This window comes from Eurosta solidaginis, chromosome 1 (assembly GCF_040869045.1).
Source record: "Eurosta solidaginis isolate ZX-2024a chromosome 1, ASM4086904v1, whole genome shotgun sequence".
In the NCBI taxonomy this organism is placed as follows: Eukaryota; Metazoa; Arthropoda; class Insecta; order Diptera; family Tephritidae; genus Eurosta; species Eurosta solidaginis.
Genome location: NC_090319.1, coordinates 395661764 through 395677420, shown reverse-complemented (window position 1 = coordinate 395677420; position 15657 = coordinate 395661764). Strand labels below are relative to the sequence as shown.

General features: G+C 35.8%; 1 protein-coding gene across 1 annotated transcript; it reads left to right on the top strand.

Moving 5' to 3' along the window:
• The first annotated feature begins 1038 nt into the window (after window positions 1-1038).
• On the top strand, window positions 1039-14997 carry Cpr92F (cuticular protein 92F). The gene is made up of 2 exons (XM_067763691.1): window positions 1039-1287; window positions 13431-14997. The coding sequence occupies exons 1-2, from the start codon at window positions 1276-1278 to the stop codon at window positions 14571-14573; spliced, it is 1155 nt and encodes a 384-aa protein (XP_067619792.1). The 5' UTR covers window positions 1039-1275; the 3' UTR covers window positions 14574-14997.
• The last annotated feature ends 660 nt before the right edge of the window (window positions 14998-15657 follow it).

The following is a 15657-nucleotide window of genomic DNA, read 5'->3' as shown; positions in this document are numbered from 1 at the left end:
TATGGCAATGGAGGAATAGAAAGATTTTTCACTTGTGTAAATTCACAATGGGCGAAAGGAATGCTTGTTTCGCAATAGAGAATGAGGCCCCAAAATTATTTATTTGATATTTGTTTGTTCTTCTGAGTAGATACCAATAAAAGTAATTTGATACTCAAAATTGTTTAAAAACAATTGTTAATTCTTATTTTAATTGTTTCATTAAAAATGATTTAAATGTATCCAACTATGATAATTTAATTTTAAATAGTTCAATTCAGAAAAAAATTGTTTAAATTAATTGAAATTAGTTTTATTTCAATTAATTTAATTTCATAAGTTCAATGCAGTTTAATCAACGAATAAACTGAATTTACTAATGAATAAATAATTTAATAACATCCAAAAATGTTGGGATTATTTCGCCACAGTTTTGAATACTACACTGATTTGATATGGGGTTCAAACAAAAACTAGTTTTAGGTGTTTTAGGACCCAATTGTCGTGATTAAGCCTTGGATATCTTACTGTAGTTTAATTTCGTACTGAATATAACAGGCTCTAATTGGTATTCGTTAATGTAAAGCGTGTCCATTAGTAATGGTTGGGGGTTTTGCACTACGCCCATGTCTGTTTGATCGATCGGTTTCTGGTTCTCTGCTTCGTTACAATTCGATTTCATATTGCTTGACGATTACCAAGAGTAATTCGATTACTTTGTGCTTGTGTAAACGTAATTGTAACAATGATGTGGTTGTCTATTGTAATTAGTTTTTTTTTTTGTTGTATGTGGCATTCTGTACAGAAATGTTGATGCTGTTATATACATATATGCTTACATGCATAGTTTGGCTGTGGGCTGTGTTACCATTCTACTATTATTACTGTTATTGTTTTTGTTTTTGCAATTTTTGTTTTTGCCTTTGTTACAGTTCAACTTTGCTAAGCTAAGTCTATTTGTAACATTATTTACTGCTATTATTGTATACTTTTTCTCTTCTCGATATTTTTCAGTTTCGGGTTCGTTGGTATATATTTGTGGTGCCGGTGACTTTACAGCACAGTTCGTTAACAGTCCTAGTCGCGGTTCTAGGAGGTTTAACCAACATCATAAATAATTTAATACGTTTAAAAAATAATTAAAATTAAAATAAGCCAAGCGTATGCTTATGTAATATTTGAGTTGGCTGACAAATTGTACTTGCAGTTTAATCTCAGGATTAAAGTTTTGTGTTTCCTTAAGAGTTGTTAAGGATTTAACTGTGTTAATATAATTTTGGTGTAATTGAAAGAGATATGAAGCCATTAGTAAGTAAATAATAAAATACTTAGTTTTAAATATTATTGAAAATGGAACATAACGGAAACTCCCTACAAAATTGTTCGAATTTCTACAAAAATATGAAGGAGCTTAATATCGAATGTATTTCACGGTTTGTCCAAATAATTACATACGCTTCACCTTTGAGGCTAATACGAGCGCCAGCCATCGAAACTCTGTAAACATGTAACACAAATATCAATGATTTTTCGCCATAGGAATTTCTTCCTCAAAACCAGAGCTGCTCAACGTCCATACACTTTTGTTTTTGTTTTGTCCTGAATTATAGGCACAGATACATTTCAAATATAAAAAAAATATTTTTTATCGCACTTCCATATGCCCTCACATATAATTACGACATGATTCAATTACTAGAGGTGTGTTCTCCAATGATGACAGAGCTTTGACACTCCCAAATTTAAAAATCTGGACGCGTCGCTATTACGAAGCAAGTAAAACGGGGAATAATTAAATCTCCTTCAGCGAAAACTGTTGTAGAAAAGTACCTTTAGTAGTATATTAGTAGTGATAATAAATTTGTAAATGCCAAAAAGTTTTGGGGGAACAAATTCTTTTCTAATTAATATTTCGTGAATTGATAAAGAGTTATGTTGGTTTGGTCACTCTTTCAGAATTTGTTTGAAGACGTTAGAATTTTATTCAAAAATACACTATCTCAAAATTTGTTTCAAAAACTTCCTATGTGAGCATCAATGCATTTTAACATAAGAGAGAGTTAATGAAAAGCATTCTAAAATAAGGCTTTCTTTAATCTAATTCTAATATCTTTTCCGTTAAGTATTCATGGAAGTGTTCCGGATAAACCGTTAATTTGGAATATTCGGAACACGTTAGTTTGATACTACCTCAGGAGGTTCGAATATATAAAATAAATATATACATAATATTCTAAATATAAACCGATTCCACAAATTCAAAATGGAGATGAATGTTTCGAACATAAGGAATGAATAAATTAATATGCTCAATCTAAATTGATTCATAAAGAAAATTATAAATGAACCTAACGAACGAATCACGGAACCGGAATATTTTAAATATTTAAAACTTTATTTTGTATATCTTAAGAAACAAAAAAAAATCCATTGTATATACAATTTCGTACGTCTATTGTGATTTGAACATCAATATAAAAAATTTTGAACATCACTGCTCAAAACAATAAAACTTTTCTAAAAACAAACAAAAACCCCATAATGCATTAATAAAGGTGATGTCAACACACAACCTCACTTTTCGTCAGCTCTATTTGCAGGTATTTACGTGTACATATTTCAAAAGTAATAAATTTTGATTGCTTAAGTTTTGGTACCAATTCTTCAAAGAAATTAGATTTCTGCAAAATTTTGTCTATATTTCGTTAGGGAATACAAAGTTACGTTAATCTTTTTGTCTAACAAATTCTGGTAGCTGCTTATATAGTTATTATATTTCTAAACGTATAGTAAAATATACTCCGATCGTAGTACAATTCAAAGGCAGTTATGTACAAGGCGGAACCCTACAACATGGCAGAATGGCGACATACCTACACGACATAACATATGTAAATAAAAGTTCCATGTACTTTGTTTTTATAAATTCAACGGGCTAATGTAAAAATCGTACCGCGCCGGAAGTTAATGTCTGAAATCAAATGAAAATAATACAAATCGGCTGTCCCGTGCTACCACCTTGTATAGTTCCGCCATGGTTATGTATGATAGACAACCCTAAAGCCCCCATTACTGATACTTAGCATAGACTAGACTTGACTTGGCGTAAACTTGGCAACTTAGCCACGATTATACTCCACTTGGCGCATAAAATCTGGCATCATAATCAGCGTTGAAATTTATTTTTAAATAAATGTCAATTTGTATGACAAAATGTCAAAATGAAATGGAAACAAACAAATGGCATCTCAAAATGTAAACGTCACTTAGAACTTACATAGAAAATCAAAATTCAACAGACTTCTAAGTCAAGTTAAGTTTTGAGTAATCAGTAACATGCAATGTTCATTTAACAGAACTGTAAGTGACAGTTCGCAAGCCAAGTCAAGTCTATGCTAAGTATCAGTAATGGAGCCTTAAAATATGTATCATTGTGGATAAAACAAGTGTGATATCTTATCCGTCAACTGCCTGACAGGATGTTCGATATGGCTACTTTGAAGCGTTTTGACAGCGTGTTTAATATGGCGACCCTTAAGGTTGATAGAAAAAGATACAGAATGAAACAGCGATAGTTAATAAAAAATCAGGTGATCTATTCTATTTGTAATTTTGACGTTTATGCAGAAGTTATCACACTTGTCCAAGGCGAATTCAGTGCCAGGTGTTGTTATCCCAACAGCTGATTGCTTCTTCTTGATTATTTTCCATACAGCGCCTTGTACTTTAATACAAGGCGAATCCATACCAGGTGGAGGCAAAGCGAATTCAACCAATTCGCCATGCAGAAGAATGTCAAGTAAAAAGAAAATTTGAATATTGATTTCGATTAACTGACATATTAAATTACAAGGCGCTGTATGGAAAATAATCAAGAAGAAGCAAACAGCTGTTGGAATAACAACACCTGGTACTGAATTCGCCTTGTGTTGGGATAACAACACCTGGCACTAAATTCGCCTTGCTTATATGCATGAAAGTTGTCTTCATTTCATAAATTAATTGAAGAAAATTTGTCTTTGCCCAATGTTATCTTCTAAGGAAGTTTTTTTTTTAATGTTTATTTATCTTTGCACATCAGAACCACGACCACAAGGGCTTTTATATTGCTACTACAGGCTGAGTACATCAGAGTGCCGATATATTGCTTTTCAAATGTTTTTGTTTTCGATAAGAGCATGCAGGTACCTTAATTTTTTAAATTTGTTCTTATCACACTTATATTGCTACAATCACAAATATTTTGTAGGCTTTATTTGATTTCGAATTCAAAACTCATTGCCACCATAGTGTACTAGCAATATAGGAGTATTACATACATATATGGCTTCAACGTATTTTACTTAGAAGTTCGATGGCAAAGCGTATAGTGCGAGCATTCCATGGAAAATCGTAAAATTTCGCCGATTTTCGAATGGATCTCCTCAATGCCAGTATATCTATATATGTGACCCGGCCTATGAAAAGGTGGCTTATGACTCAAAAAAGAAATTGCGACAAACAGCTGTTAAAGATAAACAATGCATTTCTTCAGTTTCTTAGTAGTTTTCTTTTTTTTTTGAGTCATAAGCCACCTTTTCATAGGCCGGGTCACATATATAAAAGTCAAATTCTGTGGGTATGTGTGTGTTAGCTATGGAAACGTATTTCCCACACTTCAATCATCGCCAAATTTTGGCTATAGGTTCCTTCGATCAACACGAAGATTTTAGGCTAAAAATAATTTCTATATATAAAAGGGGCGTGGCACCTCCCATACAAACGGAATCTTTCGTACTGCATAAATCTGAAGGTATACATGCCAGAACATTGAAATTCAGTAAGGAGTTATATGAGGTCAATCCCTAACACCAGCAAGAAAATATGGAATTAGGAAAGAGGGGGCACCTGCCATACTAATGGAATATATCATACTGCATATCTCTGAATGTAGTAATGGTAGGATAATGAAAATTGGAAAGGAGCTATATGACGCTAACTCCTAACACCTCCAGTAAAATGTATAATTGGGAAAAAAGTGGCGTGGCACCTTCCCCACAAATGGGATTTTTCAGAACTTTGGCTGCCTTTCAAACTTAGGTTATTTTAACACCTAAAGTTTGACTGCAATGTTGAGTTTGGCTGTTATTCCTTCTGTACGTTTAGTAATCTGCCCCCGTTAGCTTCAGTCTATCTAAATCTTCTACAAAAATCAAATTCTGTGTGTGTGTTCCCTATGGAAACGTATTTCCCACACTTCAATCATCACCAAATTTTGGCTATAGGTTCCTTCGATCAAGACGGAGATTTTCATATTTTAGAATTAAGAATTTTAAATTAAAATTTTTTTTGGCTATGCGAACGAGCGATCTTAGCTCCCAAAAATGATCATGTTAACAAAATCAATGATCGAATTCAAAACCAAATTCCTGGTGAAGCGACGAAATATAAATCGGTCGGCACAGTTACAGATGAAGATCATATTGTGAATTATCCACTTGAATTTCTGAACTCTTTAGAACCACCTGGAATGCCTGCGCATATATTAACTTTGAAAATTGGCTCACAATTGCTTCTTCAGAATTTAGACCCACCAAAATTGTGCAATGGAACCAGACTTTGCGTTAGGAAATTAATGCCGAATGTAATCGAAGCAACAACCATCAGCGGTAAAAGCGAAGGTGAAGATGTACTCATACCACGGATCCCAATGATTCCTACATATTTGCCATTCAATTTTAAGCTCTTACAGTTTCCTGTACGCCTTGCTTTTGCAATTACAATCAACAAAGTACAAGGACAATCGCTTACTGTTGCAGGATTAAATTTAGAAAGTCCGTGCTTTTCCCATGGCCATCTATATGTTGCTTGCTCTAGAGTTGGAAGGCCAAAAAATTTGTTTATCTTTGCACCGAACGAAAAAACCAAAAATATTATGTACCCACATGCATTACAATAAGATACAATAAACGAACATTTCACCAAATATGCGTACAAAATTCAATTCAATTTACAGAACAATAAACTAAATTATCAACAAACAAAAGAGAAAAGATAACGCAGCATTCATACGCCGGGTAAAGCTAGTTCTAAATATATCCCACTTAAATGTTCAAAGGAAGAAGGATTTAAAACTAGTATCAGCTTGAGAAAAAAGTAAAAAAAAAAAAGATTTGTAAAAAAAAAACGAAAAATAAAAGAAGCACCAACCCTAATTTCCTTGGCAACCATTTTCTCTATTCCTCCATATTAATTAAAATGCTGGAATATGTAAATTTCGCGTAATATAAGCAAACTGGAACTCATTTGTTCATGTATAAATAAGCATTGTTTTGGGTAACCGCTGCATCATTTTTTCTATATAGTATAAGGGAAAATCAGAATTTAAATCTGAATTTCGTACGTTAAACAATTGTTTTTTTCGAAACTTTGTTTTGTTATTTTAACAAGTACTCCAAATCCATTATTTGTGTTTTTTTTTTTTGTTTTTTGTTAATTTTAAGTTTCGCTGAAATTTCACCAGAGCACAAAATCCGGTGGTTTTTTGATGTCTCATACAAACGCATTTGGGAATTTTCAACACATATACAAAGAGCAGGTTCTACTTTAATTTAGACATCTACTACATAATATTAATGCACTAAATAGTTTGTCTGAAAAGGTTATAGTTTTTCTTAAGGTAAGATCTAAAAATGGAAAGATGCATACGATTTGTTCCGTTCCAACCTTGGAATGCTCCGGTAGCAAATATTGTCAAAATCGGGTGGGCGCAACATTATCATCTTCGCTGGATGCTTCATTGCTGCCTCCGTTTAAGAGGACATAGAAGACTTCCCTCTATGATCTAAGTACTCCCTGAACATTGATAACGCTATAAATTTTTCCTATTTTTTCGATCATATTTTTTCAGCCATGTAGCTTCATGGATCTTAGAGCTGGAAATGGAAACGTTTCGGGAAACAGCGAAGTAGATTGTCCTCACCCCATTAATTAGTATCTAAAATTTCTAAGTAAATGTATTTTTATGAACAAAATATCTAAATTTTTTCATCATGTACATGGGAAAAGCGATACAGGCTACTGATACGCGTATTTTTAATTTTTATATAGAAAATGGGCGTGGTTATCAACCAATTTTGTGAAAAGGAAAGATGGATATTAAATTTCATCAAAAGATCTTCAGCCGTTCTTGGATAGATTTTCAAGAGATTCGAGCGGGCTTAGTGGCCTTGTCACGCCCGTCTTTTCCAAATAGTTAGTGTTTTTTAATAAATTTTTAGCATTGTAGCTTTATAAATTACGGAAATATCCCGTTAAGAATTGGACTATCACAGAATCATATTTTATTTTGAAATATTTGATCTATGAAAAGTGGGCGTGATAGAATACCTACTACGCCCATTTTCAGAAGACAGGAAGTAGTAGTATATTCAATTCCATAGCAGAACATTTCTTTAAACGAAAGATATTGCAAAAAACAAAAACAAAAAAAAATGTGATGAGACCCCTCGAACAAATAGGCTGAAGGATAGACCAATGAATGGATAAGCAATGCTAACCTTAACATTTTTTTCGGTTAAGGCTACCATTTTTTTCGGTTGACTTAGAATATAAAAAAATGGTCTTGTTTACAATTTTATTCTAAAAAATGAAAAATGTTGCGAACAAAGCGAAAATAAAATACGGCAGATGTGGCGGCCACCGTGGTGTGATGGTAGCGTGCTCCGCCTATCACACCGTATGCCCTGGGTTCAACTCCCGGGCAAAGCAACATCAAAATTTTAGAAATAAGGTTTTTCAATTATAAGAAAATTTTTCTAAGCGGGGTGGCCCCTCGGCAGTGTTTGGCAAGCGTTCAGGGTGTATTTCTGCCATGAAAAGCTCTCAGTGAAAACTCATCTGCCTTGCAGATGCCGTTCGGAGTCGGCATAAAAACATGTAGGTCCCGTCCGGCCAATTTGTAGGGAAAATCAAGAGGAGCACGACGCAAATTGGAAGAGAAGTCTGCCTTATTTTAAACCTGGCGGGCGCAGAACATGAACACAGAACATGCTCAACCTTTTCTTCTTACAGGCCTAACTTATAAGCTTGTGAGGGCAGAAGGCAGTGTCCGGTTAATAGGCCCATCGTGAGCATTGAGTGTTATCTCTTGAGAGATATATGTATGTCTAACTGGGTATAAAAATTTATGTTGATAGAGGATTTAGCTTTTGTCAAATATTTTAGGAAACTTTCAAGATGAGAATTCATGCCATTTGAGCTAAGTTTTAAAGCTGGTATTATTGTCTTATATTACAGGTAAGTCATTACTATCAAAGACTTAATTTCGTTTGAATTGCTAATGGAAAGTAAAGCAGTCAGCTTTTCTAGTGACATCGCTGTATTGCAAAGGCAAGTGCTTCATTTATGTCAGATATATGTTAGGTATAATTGAGGTATTTTGACTAATAAATAAAACTTAAATATGGAATCATTAGCAAACAATTTTACAGTTGTGCCTTTCATCTAGTTAATTTTACCGATGATGAAAATATATCAAGAATAGAACGTTGTAAGCAGCACTTTTTTTTTTAGCAAATATTGCCGAATTTATCTAGCGATTATTGTTTACAAAGTCCTGTGAGTACTCCAAACGTAAATTTGGAAATCATATGTTTCTTGTCGCTTTAAATGGGAGCGCCATATTGCTTAATGTGACAGTTTTTCAGTTTTTAATTTCATAAATTAGCTATTGAATCAAGGATTTTGATTTAAATTTGCCACGAATTGATTCAAATCTTGAAGGCAACTCATAAAAAAATTTGCCGATGAAGGCAACTCATGAAAACTTGCAAGCGGCTCGCAAAGCTCGTAAACCGTGTAATCTGCGGAAACTGATATGAAAAATGATTTCATTTGCAAGACTTCCATGGTGACGAGGTAATTGCGAGTTTGAGTAAGTGGCCTTTTTATACTCAGTTGATCAGAGCTCACAGAGTATAATAACTTTGATTGGATAACGGTTGGTTGTACAGGTATAAAGGAATCGAGATAGATATAGACTTCCATATATCAAAATCATCAGTATCGAAAAAAAATTTGATTGAGCCATGCCCGTCCGTCCGTCCGTTAACACGATAACTTGAGTAAATTTTGAGGTATCTTGATGAAATTTGGTATGTCGATTCCCGGACACTCATCTATTTAAATGAACGAAATCGCACTATAACCACGCCCACTTTTTCGATATCGAAAATTTCGAAAAACACAAAAAGTGCGATAATTCCTTACCAAAGACGGATAAAGCGATTAAACTTGGTTGGTGAGTTGAACTTATAACGCAGAATAGAAAATTAGTAAGATTTTTGACAATGGGGGGGACACCGCCCACTTTTAAAAGAAGGTAATTTGAAAGTTTTGCAAGCTGTAATTTGGCAGTCGTTGAAGATATCATGATGAAATTTGGCAGGAACGTTACTCCTATTACTATATGTATGCTATAAAAATTAGCAAAATCGGAGAACGACCACGCCCACTTAAAAAAAGGTTTTTTAAAGTCAAATTTTAACAAAAAATTTAATATCTTTAGAGTATATAAGTAAATTATGTCAACATTCAACTCCAGTAATAATATGGTGCAACAAAATACAAAAATAAAAGAAATTTCGAAATGGGCGTGGCTCCGCCCTTATTCATTTAATTTGTCTAGGATACTTTTAATTCCATAAGTCGAACAAAAATTTACCAATCCTTGTGAAATTTGGTAGGGGATTAGATTCTAGGGCGGTAACTGTTTTCTGCGAAAAAGGGCGGAATCGGTTGAAGCCACGCCCCGTTTTTATACACAGTCGACCGTGTGGCCTTCCGCTCGGCCGTTAACGCGATAACTTGAACAAAAATCGATATATCTTAACTAAACTCAGTTCACGTACTTATCTTAACTCACTTTGTATTGGTATAAAAAATGGCCGAAATCCGACTATGACCACGCCCACTTTTTCGATTTCGAAAATTATGAAAAATTAAAAAAATGCTATAATTCTATACCAAATACGAAAAAGGAATGAAACATGGTAATTGGATTGGTTTATTGACGCAAAATATAACTTTGGAAAAAAACTTTTTAAAATGGGTGTGACGCCTACCATATTAAGTAGAAGAAAATGAAAAAGTTCTTCAGGGCGAAATCAAAAGCCCTTTGAATCATGCCAGGAATACTGTTCGTGGTATTACATATATAAATAAATTAGCGGTACCCGACAGGTGATGTTCAGGGTCACCCTGGTCGACATTTTGGTCGATATCTCGAAAACGCCTTCACATATACAACTACCACCACTTCGCTTTAAAACCCTCATTAATACCTTTAATTTGATACCCATATCGTACAAACGCATTCTAGAGTCAACCCTGGTCCACCTTTATAACGATATCTCGAAAAGGCGTCCACCTATAGAACGCCCACTCCTTTTTAAAATACTCTTTAATACCTTCCCTTTGAAACCTACGTCATACAAACACATTCCAGGGTTACCCTAGGTTCATTTTCCTACATGGCGATTTTCCCTTATTTTGTCTCAATAGCTCTCAGCTGAGTGTATAATGTTCGGTTGCACCCGAACTTAGCCTTCCTTACTTGTTATTTATTGTATTGGGTCTACACACGGTGAGTCCGAGTTAAGGGACAGTTTGATGTGTTAGTGACACAAATATTACTCTGATTGACTCGTTAAAATTAAAGTGATTTGGATCGGCGAGTCAACGCGTATACAGATCACTTGCTAGTCAGGCGCAACGTGTGCAGACATATCAATTTGAAGAAATTTTCATCGTTGTTTTCGAGAACTTTTTGAAATTTTTCAAGTGAAAGAACAATTGCCGCGAAAACCTTTCTCAATGGGTAGGGAATAATGTCCGACGGAACTCGAATTTTCGGACGAATTAGAACCCGAAACCGGATTTTCGCTTTTTTCTTTAAGGCTCGACCAAAGGCGAACCGAACCCGACTTCCCCATATCCGAACATCCCACCATTCAAAACATTCTTATTCGTTTTCAGATTTCAGTGAATGATTTAATGTTAGGAAGGTATGTTTATGTACTCGTATACATATATATGTTTCAAGACTCTTAACGTATATGTCCATTTGTATCCACGTATCATAATTATACGGAGAATAACCACAACTGTGAGGTAACTTTTTATTTACTGTTGAATGCAATTCAATAATAATAACGAAATGCTGATATTTCGAATAGTCCAAACGTACAACGTAGATAAAGAATGGTCTGAAAGAAAATTGAATTTGCCGGTTGGAAAATAAAAATCGGAGCTAATAAATAGTATATGTGATTGAAAATGCAAATACATATATACATATGTATGTATGTACACATGGCAAAATATACTACATATATTAATCAAATTCTTACATAACTACGTGTGCATGCATTATGCGTATTAGAGTGTTTTATTTTCATGGCGAAACTATTTTCTGTTATTTATATCAAAGAAAAACCAAACATAGCACGGCGATAGTTCAAATGAATACTCCCTATTTAGCTTTGAGCTCCACCCAAACACCTGTACCTAGAGTGTGCAGTTAGTTCGCATTTATTCTGTTTACGACATTCCATTGTACAAAATGTTAACATAATATTAAATTATTATTGTAAATTCTCATTTGTCCGGACAATTGTTTGCTATGTTAATGGCGGTTTTTCAAACAACAACGTATTCCATAATAGTAAGCATCTTATAAAATTTCAAGGTTCTAGCTGTTAAAATCAAGGATAAATGGCGAAAAGCCTCTTATCTGAACAATCGATTGTATGGGACATAAATTATATATATCACCGACCTTGATAATTTTAGCAGACAACAATACATGCTGCTAGCTGTTAAAATGGGGAAGAAATGACGGAAACCCATTCAAACAGCCAAACGGACGTGCCTAAATCAACACAGCTCGTCATTATGATCATTTTGGAATACTTATTGGTGCGCCCATTTCATCTCATTGCACGACTTACAATTTTGATATTCTGGACAAACTTAATGTACCACTTAATTTTTATGAAAGGTATTAAAACAACAATAAAATAAATTTTTCGAACGAATTAGAAATAAATTCGTCCGGAAATTGTATACGATTAAAACGTCCGGATGTACATATACCGACAGTCAAATTATTATAGCATTAGCTCGTTTGCTTCAATATTTTATTATTGACTGGGAAATTCGCCGTGGTGTGGATGTAGCGTACACCGCATGACGCAACGAAGGTCCTGGGTTCAAGTCCAGGGCAAACTATCATAAAAAATATAAAAACAAAAGTTTTTTCAATTAGAAACATGTTTCTAAGTGGGTCGGCCATCGGCGCTGGTTTGGCAAACACTCCGAGTATATTTCTGCCATGAAAATTTATATGACGTTCGGAGTCGGCATAAAAGCATGTAGGTCCCTTCTTGACAATTTTTAAGAAAAATGTAAATGGAGCTCGCCGCAAATTGGAAGAGAAACTCTAATGTTGTTGCTGTTGTTGTAGCGATAAGGACACTCCCCGAAGGCCTTGGGGACTTTTATCGATGCTGATGGTCCTTTTCCGGGTGCAGATTCGGTACGTTCTGGTACCAAGCCCGACCATCTCGGGAACGATTTGTTATGACCACATGCGACCTTCTTGGCCATTCCACCCTCCCACCCCCTAGATCCATTAGGAGTTCGGGGTCGCCAGATACTCGGCTGTTAAAGAAACAGGATTCGCCACGGATAAGTGAGGTTGCCAATTGGGTTTGGAGAAGCTATATATTGCGCTAGCAACCTGAAAGGGTTGCACTACAAAACCCTTTGAATCTGGTATTTTAGTCGCCTCTTACGACAGGCATACCTACCGCGGCTATATTCTGACCCCCTAACCCGCTGAGGGAAGAAGCTCTAATCTTGGTATGCTCTCTCCTTGCACGATTTCCGCACAGGAAGTTTCCGTAGAATAACTTTACCACATAAAAAAAATTTAATTTGAGAATAGGATTAGTTCTCAAATGCACCTCGAATGCGAATTGTTTGGGTTTTATTCTTAATGCAAACTGCACATCCATGATACATATGCGATCGGAGATAGTTCGGCTTTTGCCGATGCAGGCATGGTAATGTTAATGACAGTTGCGTAGATATTTGTGCGATTATTCAAATCGCAGTGGATGTTAAGTTGATTATAACTTCTGATTGGAACCGATGGCCTATGCATCAGCTCCTAAGGCGATTCGGACGTACTGTAATTTGGTAGTTTAAGCTCGATAAAATACTGTTTTACCTTAATTTAATTACGTACCATCTTAGACTCAGTTTAAGTTGTTCTTTAACCCTGCAGCTTTTAAAGTAAAATTATGAATAAAATTCTGTGTAACCGGTTGTAGGGCCAAGTTTATACATTGGTAGCCTTAATTCCTAAAGTTTTAAAATAAAATTAAAAACATAATTTCTCTTTTCAGATAATTTTTGCTGCGGTACTAGTATCAGCATGCAGTGCTGCTCTACATGGTGCCGTATCAACACAATTTCAACACCTTGATCCTCATAGTCATACTTACTCTTACGGATATGCTGATCCCAACTCACAAAAGCATGAAACACGATCCCATGATGGGGTTACACGAGGTTCCTATTCCTATGTTGATGGTAGTGGACATGTCCAATCGCTATCGTATGTTGCGGATCCTCATCATGGCTTTAATGCTGTAGGCACCAATTTGCCGAAAGCTCCTGCAAATCCACCTACCCACTTTTCCGCTCACACTGCTGCCGCACACTCCTATGTGCCATATGCCAATCACTATCCACAACATATTCCAGTACTGACACATGATGGCGTTCCGGTTGATACTCCAGAAGTGCAACATGCTCGAGCTGAGCATTATGCTGCTTATTCTGCTGCCGCAGCAGCGGCTGCCGCTCATCCTGATCCTCATGAAGCGGAAGGACATCATTTGTACAAGCGTTCACTATATGGACACCCGTGGAATTATGCCCATCAAAACGCGCTAGCCCATGTACCGCTTACTCATGATGGTGTTCCTGTCGATACTCCTGATGTGCATGCTGCTAAGGCCGCGCATTTTGCCGCACATGCTAAAGCCTTGGGTCATGTAGCACATGGGCATGGCGTACCTGTTGATACACCTGAAGTAGCCCATGCCAAAGCTTCACATTTTGCGGCCCATGCTGCAGCTCGTGTAGGTCATCCAATTGGGAAAACGATACCTTATCATGGCTATCACATACCTGTAATTCATAATGGCGTACCTGTAGAGACACCGGAAGTGCAACATGCAAAGGCAGCACATTATGCTGCTATAGCTGAAGCGTCAGCGCGATCTAGTCACGGAGGCTCACATGACGATGGTGGTCACTATGATCAAAGTTGGAATGGCTCAAGCAGTGAAAGTCATGCTGGAGGCTATAAGCATCACGGCCCAATCCACATTCCAGTCATTCACAATGGTGTACCAGTAGAGCCGCCAGAAGTACAGCATGCTCGAGCTGCTCATTTGAATGCCTTAGCCGCAGCTAGTCATGGCTCAGAGCATGGACGTTATTACGAAGATGACGGCAAATACCACTCTCATTATTATTAAGTTGCATAGAATAATAAACAAAACTAATCTCATTGCGGCATAGCGGAACGGAAAGAAATCAAAATACATATGTAAACGAATTACGAATTGTAAACTGTAATATCTATATCTCACCGAGAGTGAACTGTACATACATTCATATTTTTAAAACATATTTATCTGTATTTCATTTTATATAGAGTAGCGACTGTCATATTTCCTTTCTTCTACTACTAAATCCAAGACTTCTTACCAATGATGCAATTCATTCTTTTGAATCAATTATCGAACTATTTAAAGCCTAAAATAGTACTGAATTGAAGGTACATCTTTGTTACGAATTTCAACTATACACTGTTTGTAAATTAAATATTGTTGGTATTAAGAAATACATAAAGTGTACTATCTTTTTGTTAATAAAATTGTGTACGAATAAGCAGCTCCATTATTGACTTATTGAGAATTTCAACTGCGATGTGACCATACCTTCGGTGTATCAAATTCGAAAAATCACTTCTATCCATTTAATTTGTATGGTAAGTATATTTGATGACAAATTTCTCTTAGTAAATGAAAAAAGATCTGTTCGAAAATGTTTTATAGGGGTAACCATCATCACAGTAGGGTTGGCAGGTTAATGCTTATGTTTATTGATATCAGAAGTATTAGCACAGGAAGATTATATATATTTATGATATATCAAGGTACGATTGGATGGTTCTTGATATACCATCCTTCTCCGACCATGCGTATATCAGCTTCAGCATCCCCCCTAAAGAGGGCAGAGAAGGGAAGATTCAGAGGAAAAGCAAAGCCGCCATGGTGGAGCAATGAGCTGAGTCTTCAAAGAAGACATATAAAAGAAATGTTTAAGCTAGCAAAGACCGAGGAAAGCGAATCGTGTCGGGACGAGTACATGGATCTACTGAGGATCTACAAGCGTGAAATGTCCAGGGCGAAGAGAATGTCATGGAAAAGTTTCTGTGCAGACATAGAGTGCTCCAGGAGTGCACCACGATTGAAAAAAGTCCTAGCAAAGGGAAACATAGTCCAGGGACTAATAAAAAAAATAGTGAGGAATCCCTTGAGGTGCTTCTCGATACAC